The sequence below is a fragment of the Olea europaea genome, unplaced genomic scaffold (genome assembly GCF_002742605.1).
Source record: "Olea europaea var. sylvestris unplaced genomic scaffold, O_europaea_v1 scaffold2931, whole genome shotgun sequence".
Taxonomy (NCBI): Eukaryota; Viridiplantae; Streptophyta; class Magnoliopsida; order Lamiales; family Oleaceae; genus Olea; species Olea europaea.
In genome coordinates this window covers 44,790-55,056 of record NW_019247902.1, presented here as the reverse complement: position 1 = coordinate 55,056, position 10,267 = coordinate 44,790, and the positions used below count along the sequence as shown (strand labels likewise).

The 10,267-nt window shown below is 33.0% G+C and overlaps 1 protein-coding gene across 1 annotated transcript; it reads left to right on the top strand.

Moving 5' to 3' along the window:
- The first annotated feature begins 4,422 nt into the window (after positions 1-4,422).
- Positions 4,423-7,145, top strand: LOC111384527 (heptahelical transmembrane protein 2-like). The gene is made up of 4 exons (XM_023008814.1): positions 4,423-4,853; positions 5,082-5,174; positions 5,279-5,336; positions 6,293-7,145. The coding sequence occupies exons 1-4, from the start codon at positions 4,624-4,626 to the stop codon at positions 6,953-6,955; spliced, it is 1,044 nt and encodes a 347-aa protein (XP_022864582.1). The 5' UTR covers positions 4,423-4,623; the 3' UTR covers positions 6,956-7,145.
- The last annotated feature ends 3,122 nt before the right edge of the window (positions 7,146-10,267 follow it).

The window sequence follows — 10,267 nt, the reverse complement described above, 5'->3', positions numbered from 1 at the left end:
GAATGTAATTAGAAATATAAAGAGTGTCAAAGAGCAATGCAAGTTATGTTCTAAATTCTCAGTCGTAACTTGAATCACATTTTTCACATAACCTCCATTTGGCCTATATTTCTTCAAGTTAAAATGGGAGAATAGTATTTTTTTGGAGAATTAATGGTTGAAAAAGAAGGAAAATTTTTCAATTTATGAATAATATTATTTTATGGAAGTTTGTGTGATTGAAAATATGAGAGAGAAAAATTAAATCAAATTTAATTGGGTCAAACTGGGGCATAGAAAACATTAGAATTTGGAGAAGAATTGTGGCCCCTTGAATTAGCTTTCCAACGCATTTTGAATCACCTCAATCGAACATCAAAAAAGAAAGTATGATGAAAATACTGACGACTACTCAACTGTCGCTTGCCTATCGCCGGCTCTCCCCTTGAACGATAAAAAAAAATTGCCTCTTGCTAGCTCCTCACTCGAGCGACAATCTTGCTCGCAAAACACCTTAGTTTGCATTTTTTAAGAGTTTTACACGGCCCAAACTACCTAAACACTTTCAACTATAAATACCTAAACCTTAGCACGAATTTTGGGTGGTTGTTTATTGTGCCTCTTCTTCATAATACATTCATAACATCTTTTGAAGATCCAAGAGCTCATTCATGCATTGAATTAATCTTTTTATTCTTGAGATCCTATAACCAGGTATTGGAAAAAATATCAAAATTATTGAATCCAAAACATCGACTTGCTTAATATAACAACGTGTATCTTTCTCAATTGAGCTTCAAAGGTTGCCGGAGATTAAAAGAGGTTGGACTACAAGCACAAGAAGATTACTAGAATTGGAAATTCTTGGAGTTCCACTTGGAAGAGACAATTATAGATTAAAGTCACAATTATACAATTAATTGTCATAATTACATACTTATATGTCACAACTTATGCAATTGGTCACATATTATCAAATTAATTGATTACAAATTTATTTTTTATCACGAAACAAAAATATTATAGATCACAAGATTTATTTATTGTTACAAACCACCAATTTTATATGTCACAATTTATTTAACAGTCATAGATTTTCAAATTAGTTCACAAATTATCAATTCTTTAGGTCACAATTAAATAATTGGTCAAAAATAACTAAATAATTGATCATATACCCCCACCCCACCCCCACTGCCAATATTTGATCACAAATCAACTATATAGTTGATCACAATCACCTAAATTGTTAATCATAAACATTCTTCATCTCACCATGTCACCATTGCCACCATGACCAGCAACACAAGCACCACAACACAACCGCCACCACCATTGCTAAAATTGTCGCCAATAAAAACCACCTCAAAACCAAAACATAAAAACCACCACTACTCCCAAAACTAATAAACTGAAAACACACCAAATGCAGCAAACTACCACCATCATCATTCACCTGCAACAACACTCAAAAACACTCCATCGATGATGATGCAATCTCTACATCAATTGTTCAAATAAGAGAGAAGCTACAACCGCGTAGAGCAACATCATCGAATCTTAGATGTCGCACGCAAATCTTCTCAAGCGGGGGACTACAACCTCCAGCGACGATGACACTCAAATCTTAGACCTCTAGCAATCAGGCAGTTTGTAGCGACTTTAGCCATAATGAGCCAATCAATAGTCATGACTCCATGGTGAGCCACCGTCGCCGTGAGCTCGACGATGGTCTTCGACAGTGAGTGCGACAGTGCTTAAGAAGTGGGTTAGGTGGAGAGATTGAGAAGAGAGAATTTGGAGAGAAATGAATTTTAGGTTTGGGATTAAAATGGATTGGGATGGAGTTCGAACGATTTATTATTATTATTATTATTATTATTATTATTATTAACACTTGATTAAAAACTTATTATCTGATTTTTGAACTTGATCTTGAAAAGCTTGGTCTAGTGTATTTTTCACAACTTTTTTTTTTTCAAACTCATTTTCAAGCATACATTTTTCAATAATATAATTTTGTACGTAAACTTCAAATTTTTTTCTTATATTTTAATCACACATCCTAAAAAAAAAAAAAAAAAAATCACTATTATAAAATTCATTTTTACAAAAGATGGAGTTAATCATAGCCTTAAATTCTAGAACTTTGCTCTATACTTGGGTCTAATTTAAAGAAAAGGAAAGCGTAGAGTGAAAATTGCAAGTCGATAGACATTTCTACAAAATTAATTTTTAGGTTTTTATATTGTGCAAAACATTAATAAATGAAATGTTCATGACTACACGTAAGTAGGTAGGTGGTATGAATCATTACGCTTATGTGGTTTGGTCAGCTACCGACCGGCATGCACCATGGGAACACTTTGCCAATTATTCTATCCCTCCTCTCAACAAAGCGTGATGTTCGATATGGATTAAAATTAAAATCTTATTTTATTTTAAAATTAATAATTAATTTTAGTAATATATTTCAAGTAATTCACAAATTTTCAACTATACATTTCATCAAATTTTATTAAAATTTATTAAATATATGATTTTAATCCCCAATAAACAGGGACTTAAACTTATGCCTTCTGCCTTTATTTCGAAACTTATTCATCAAGTTTTGATAAGAATAACAACGTATTTTTGTAAGTTAAAATGAATTAGAAGAAACCAAACAATTGGTGAAAAAAGTGAAAATAAAAAATAAAAAATTAGAGCAAGCTTAAAAAGGTTTGCTCTAAAGTCTAAAGTTCAAACTTTCCAACAAATTTTAGACAAGCCACCAAACAACTTTCTTAAAAGTTGCTACACTTTTAGGTTTTAAATCCAGAAGGAACCCTATTTGCCACAATCCTTCCCCACACCTAAAACTCTCACATCAATTCGAAAAACTTAAAGTGAAATTATGCCCCGTTTGTCCTTATTAAATTTCATTCCATTTTTCTTTCTCTTATTTTTAACCACACAATCTTTCATAAAATAATATTATACGTAAATTGAAAAATTTTCATTCTTTTTCAACCACTCATTTAAAAAAAAAAAAAAACTACTCCATCCATTTTTTTTCCAAAAGATGGGGACCAAACGGGGGCTATAAGTTTACAACTATTATAGTATCTGTGTAAATCGTAGCAAGCAGCTTTTTCATAGTTTCCCCATCTCATCTGACCTTTTTTTTTTTTTTTTTAACTACAATTCCACATTACTTTGATTCTCAATGAAAGATTTGTTAGGAATTGAAACTCTTATTTTGGGCTCTATTTTAATGAAGTTTTGAAAGAAATGTATTTTGAAGGATGTGTAGTTAAAAAATAAATAAATACTTTGAGTTTATGTATAGCATTATTTTATTGAAATATGTAGTTAAAAAAGAAAGAAAAAAGAAAAATGCATTAAATTAAAATGGAGTCCAAACAAGGAAAAAAATTAAAATTTCGGTAGATTTTGCTAAAAGTTAATGAAATGTGTTGTCAAAAAAATGATAAAATTAAAAATTGTGGATCTTATGATATGTATAGTCGAAAATGAATTGGGCTAAAAAATGTATAAATATAAAATTAGTTTGGTCCCCATTATTTTTATTTAAAGAAATGTATTATGAAATAGTGATTTTCTAAATAACATGTGGTTAAGAAATAAAAATAAAAATTCTAATTACATGTAAAATTATTTTATGAAAACATATTTGATTGAAAATCGCTTTTAAGAAAAATGGAGATCAAATATAAGCTTACTCTGATCACACAATTATTGATATACGCCTAATACAAAATAATGGCGTCATATTAAAAAAATTATAAAATTTTATATTTATTTTTAATTCTACATAGCTAACATATTTAAGCAACAAAAAACTGAGTTGAGATTTACTATCTAATATGCTGTTAATTTAATTATAAATTGACATATCATGAAAATTTACAATTGATGTTGAGGTCGTAAAATTAAAATTGATAATAATTTTAATTTTTCATGATGTGTTAATTTGTTATTGGGTGGATAACAAATTAGGCAGCTAAAATGGACAACAAATCTCATTTCCAAAAAATTAGGGTGTAATTTCATCAATTGATTTGACGTTGTAATCGATCATATTTTTTTTATCAGGATAATGTTACTTAGCTTCAGGTGTTTAACACTAATTGAAGTGATAGCACTTGTAACATTAAATTAGAATTTCAATTAAAATAAAAAGAATTATGACTTATTTAATAGGATATATGATATGTTACCTTTAAACAAAGGGTCAACTCTATTAGTGGGAGATAGATTATTCTATTTGTCAACGCTCGTGGACATCGACTAAGAGAGCGAGACTATTTAATTACCATAGTCTCGTTCACAGTGGATTATAATCGAAAACGACAATTATTGTCACTAATTAAAATTTAAAAATAAAATAAAAACTGTCACACGATATTCGCTGCATTTATAAATTCTCCAAAACAATCTTTCAAGCTCCATTCTTGGAAAATAGTGTACACGCAAAGATACATACATGTTGAAAATATATATATCATATAGCTGTATATATGCGTGAGTATATATATAGCTATATAAGCGGGATTGCCGGAGAAGAAAGTAATTCTGGTGAGATTTTCGCCGGGAAAGAGAGTTAACATAGAATTTCTTTTCTCCGGCGAAGAATTGAAAATGAAGAAAAGAAGCACGAGAAGCGATTCGAGGCCGCCGGCGAATGGAGATAGACTGAAACTGGATAAAAAGAAGGGGAAATTTGAGAAAAAGTTGTTGAAGTACGAGGATTTACCAGAGTATTTGAAGGATAATGAGTTCATTAGAGACTATTATAGATGTGAATGGCCTTTGAAGCATATTGTTCTTAGCCTTTTCTCTTTGCACAACGAAACTCTCAATGTTTGGACGTAAGTTTATTTGATTAACGATTCTCTGTCTCGAGCAGTGTTTTCAATCATTCGAAGAAATTTCAATGGTCATAGTGTTATTTCAATTTTAGATCTGATAGTTCTCGAACTATGATTTAATTATTTCTGAAGTAGATTTAATTCCTGCAAAATGTTCACAGTCCAGAAAGTTTAATTAATTTGGAATCTGTTTTTTTATTTATTTTTATTTTTTAAAATTTTTTTCAGGCATTTGTTAGGTTTTATCATATTTGTTGGATTGACGGTAATGAGCTTGACAGAGAAGAAGACTCTGGAGAATGTGATGGCAAGTTTCGTTGGGTAATTTCGCATACTGTTGGAGGAGTTTTTCGTCATTTGATTTCAATTTATTGGAGCCTATTTACCTGTTTTAACTTTTGATTGACACTAATAATTGAATTTGCAGAGGGAATGAACATGAAGACGATGAATCAATCTAACAGTTCTGATTCTTTATTTTCCGTAAGTTTTGTTCTTAAGTTTTTAGCCTTGGGTCAATTGGGTGAAATGATATTTCTGGCACTTCACGTGAAGATCATAACCACTTTTTGGATATATCATTTATCGAAAAATTGGAACAAATGTGGGACCAAATTATCACATGTTTATAGGAAGTTGAGCTCAATGAGGAATCTGGTCTGTTCCGTCGGGTCCGATCCATGTGAAGCTATTTTATTTTTAGCCCATGTTTGACATATAATGAAGTTTTTTGAATAGTGATTTTTAAAAAATATATGCTTAAAAATTAGGGAAAATTTTTGAATTTATGTATAAAATATTTTATTGTACGATTGTGTGATTAAAATAAGTATGAAAAAGGAGTTTTAAAATAATAGTTGTCAAACAAGGGCTTATTTTCTTTATTTTTTCGAAAGATTTTTTCTTCAAAAACCAAGAATAATAAATAACTTGTTGTCTGATGGCCATTATAAAGAGAAATTGGGGAAAAATTATATGAGGAGAATGTGTAATTAAAAGTAGGAAAAAATTATGGGTTTATATGCAAAATAATTTATTATGTGAATGTGAGATTGAAAATGAGTATAAGAATAAAAAAGTTTTCAATTAAATATAGTCAAACATGGCTATATAATATGAAACTAAGAAAAAGTACTAACAAATGGGTAGGATATTTTTTTACTGTGAGTTAACTTTTCAAATTGTTTCAATTATTAGAATGAGTTCTTGTATGAAGGGTTTGTACAAATTAATCAACAAAATTATGAACTATTAACTTCTTACACTTCAGTTCTGCTCAAACAATGAATCTGGCACATAATGCACATGCGATGATTGAGTTTTTAATGCTCTATCTGATTAGACTTGTCGAGTCTCATCCAGTATTCTTCAGTTTGCTAAGTCGAACGCATATATATATATATATATAGTCTTTAACTCGATACATGTTTGATGTGCAGAAATCCTACGTAGGACATATCCCCAAGCCATCAATCTTACATGCAAATGCAGACTCCAATTCACTTCCTACATGGCCTTGGTTTGTTTTCTTAGGAGGAGCAATGAATTGTTTGATCTTTAGCTCAATCTCCCATCTCTTCGCCTGCCACTCCCAACGTTTCTACTTGTTCTTCTGGCGCCTAGATTATGCTGGTATATCTCTCATGATCATCTGCTCATTCTTCGCACCAATATACTATACGTTCTCAAATCATCCACATTGGCGCCTAGCATACCTAAGCTCAATCACATTAGTAGGAATTCTTGCTATTATCACCCTCCTTGCACCGGCTCTCTCCAGTGGTCGTTTCAGGGGTTTCAGGGCAGCCCTCTTTCTTTCCATGGGATTTTCGGGTGTGATTCCGGCTGCTCATGCACTAATCCTTCACTGGGATCACCCACAAATACTTGTTGCACTCGGATATGAGATAGCTATGGGACTTCTGTACGCGGTTGGTGCTGTGTTTTACGTAACTAAGATCCCAGAAAGATGGAAACCTGGGACATTCGATATCGTAGGACATAGCCATCAGATTTTTCACATTTTGGTTGTTGCAGCAGCACTTACACATTGTGCTGCCACCCTCGTTATCATGGAATGGCACCGAAACTTACGAGCCTAACCCTCCCCTGCCCCAAATTTTTTATTTTTATTTTTATTTTTATTTTTGTTGGAACAGATGCGAGTTTTGTGTTGTATATTGTAGCAGTCCATATATTACTAACATTTACACTACTGTTTCTTGCATATAACAAGTCATGCAGCTACTGAACCTTGATCTTGAGCAGTTAAATTAGCCATAATTTCTTGAACTTTCGGAGTAAAACAGAGAGTTTGTTGCACAAGAGTTGAGCAGGGTAATGTCTGTAAACTTCTTGAAGTTTCAAATATGTTTGGCTAAGTTTCAAATTTAAACTTTTTAATTTTTAAGCATGTTTAGATGCTACTTTCTTATAACTAAAGATAACTTTGTTCTTTTAACACTAAGGTAAAAGACTTATTTCCAAATATGATTCAACTTTGGTCAAATTATTTTTTATCTTAAAAGTTATTTGTTTGTTTGTTTGTTTAAGAAACAAAGCTGAACGTGAACCTGAATCTGAATCAGAAAAAGCCAAATTGGTAGCATTTAACATTCATAATCCTTTTAAGGAAACTATCAATTAACCTCAAAATTCAATGGACACGTGGTCAATAAAATTTCAGCCACCTTTCCTCCACGTGAGCACAACCTACATGCTGAAACACATCATTAGAAGGAAGGGGTCATCGGCTGCGAAAAAGGTTCGATGACCGTTAGAACTCCGACTCTAACAAATCTTCACGTTGACACGAATTCTAATGCAAGAAATAAGACTTTACTCTTGAACAAAAACTCTCCACATCTTCCAAAAAGCCCCCAAGGACAAACTCAGCAATAAATACCAGCCAAGTTCAAGCAATGTTCTAACTTGACTACTAGGGAGTGACTTGGTTATCATATTAGTAGGAATTTCTCGGGTACCAACTTTTCTCACAAAAATATCAAATTCTACATTGAGCTGGGTTTATACCTTTCTTATCTCTCCCTTTCCTGGGTTGCTACGAACTTTTCTCACAAAAATATCAAATTCTACATTGAGCTGGGCTTATACCTTTCTTATCTCTCCCTTTCCTGGGTTGCTATCAACATTATCATCAACATATAAGAGTAGATATACAAACGACCCATCACTATACTTCTTAAAGTAAACACCACTATCATAACTTCTTCTCTTGAAGTCATAAGTAGTCATAAATGAGTCAAACCTCTTATACCACTGAACAAGTTTCCAACTGATAGCACAAACACCAATAGTAAAAATATACCTTGTAAGAGACCTTCTCGTATCAAGATTTTCAACAAAATCAAAATCAAAACGACTAACTATCTCTGTAGAAGGTTCTTCACTGGACAATTCAGTTTTCCAACTGGCTTTTCGAATTCCCCATGTGTAGTTATTATAATGTTTCAATAAATTTTGCTTGATAGATGCTCCCAAAAAGTGAGGAAGTGATGAATCTGTAGTGATGAGGGCAGGGTGATGAATCTGCCGAGGACTAATTTGGTGAAAAAGATTAGGAGTGAATAGGTAGGCAACAGAGGTATAGACGAGATTTGGTAATGGAAAGAAATTAGGGTTAAGAAAGTGGGATAAAAGGGAGACGAAAGTGGGCTTTTAATGTCAAAATTAACGTGGGCCACATCTCGCCATTCAGTTCGGATTACAATTAACCCAAATCGATTGGGTCGATTTTGAGTGAGTATTGACCATGACTCTTAATAGCAATTGTGTGGATCATGAAATTGATTATAAAATTCTTATGTGTGGGTCATCATACTTTGAACATATTGATCATAAAATTCTTATGTGTGGGTCATCATAAAATTCTTTGGATGGTGGGTGTGGTACCAATTGAGAAGAGAGGATGAAAGTTGAAACCTAGATAATGAGAAAGAGAAGAGACGAGGAAAGGGAGAGAGATGAAATAGGGTTATGGATTTGGAAATAAGGTAATAAGGAAATGAAATATTTGAGTAGATAAGAGAAAAAAATAGAGGAAAATACAAAAATTTTAGAAGGACGTGAAAATTTTATGAGGGAAATCGAAGAGCATAAATGATAAGTGTGAAAAGAAATCGATTGAATGGTGAAATCGGACAGTGAGAAATCCAATAATTAGTGAAACAAGAAAAATAAGAAATTCTTCACATTGGAGGAGTAATGGCACCAAGTGTTAATTTAAATTTACACCATTTGATGCGAACCCCGTAGCAATGGAAACTACGAAACCCACAACGAGATTGATGCGAAACCCAAGAACGTCAATACTAACCCGGTTTTGGATCTTGAACCCCAAGAATTGAACCAAGAAACCCTAGATTAGTGAAGAACCTAAAACCCCTTGATTACAATTGAAAGAACCCACAATCCGATTGATAGAACGCTACAAGAAGTTGAATTTTGATAATTTCCAAGATTGTTTAAGAAGAACAATTAAATTGAAAGAAGAAATTTCTCTCTCTATAATATTAATTCAAAGTCAAAAGTTCAAAGGTTTTTACAATGAAAAGATATTCTCCTATTTATACTAATGAATAAAAACGTCCAAAACCATCAAATTATGGTAATAATTTGATTCCATAAGAATTCTATCGAAACTAGGAAATTCGGCCAAAAATAGAAAAATCGCCAGTTTTTTTTGGCCCATGTGGCCGCATGGTATAAATCCATGCGGTCGCATGGTTTAACTTGAGTTGGCGTTTTTGTTTTTGGGAACCATGTGTGCGACCGCATGGAATTTTGCCTGTGCGGCCGCATGGTCTTATTTTTTGCCTCCACTTTCATCGCTTGATAACAAATTGATCCAAGTTGATTCGGCCTTCGATCCGAACATGAAAGTTGCTCCATTTTGAGTCCCAAACATGGTTCCATCCATGGTTTCTTGAACTAGCAATCCCATCGCTTGTTTTACTTGCTTTTCCCTTGATCGTGTCATTGGTCCGCCATCAACTATCAACGGGTTTCGTCTCGCACTTGCCTTCGACGGGCTCGACTCCTGGATCATATCATCCCCTCCCTCTTCAAAAGGATTCGTCCTTGAATCTAAACCTGCATCAAACAGAGAGAGATCAGATACATGAAAAGTAGTTGAAACATGATACTCACCTGGTAAATCCACTTTGTATGCATTGTCATTGATCCTCTCGATGATTTGAAACGATCCATTGCCTCGTGGTTGCAATTTTGACTTCCTCTGTTCTAGAAAACACTCTTTTCTGAAATGCACCCAGACTCATTCTCCAGGCTCAAATGTAACGTGTCTTCTTCCTTTATTTGCTTTTGATGCAATCAGCTTTCCTTTCTCTTCGATCTGCATCCTGACCTTTTCATGGAGTGTTTTCACCATCTCG

Bases quoted from the DNA above. Each gene is read 5' to 3' on its own strand.
- LOC111384527 (XM_023008814.1), top strand. From the start codon at position 4,624: ATGAAGAAAAGAAGCACGAGAAGCGATTCGAGGCCGCCGGCGAATGGA. The intron at 5,175-5,278 runs GTAATTTCGCAT...AATTGAATTTGC, and splicing joins GTGATGGCAAGTTTCGTTGG to AGAGGGAATGAACATGAAGA. The intron at 5,337-6,292 runs GTAAGTTTTGTT...TTTGATGTGCAG, and splicing joins GTTCTGATTCTTTATTTTCC to AAATCCTACGTAGGACATAT.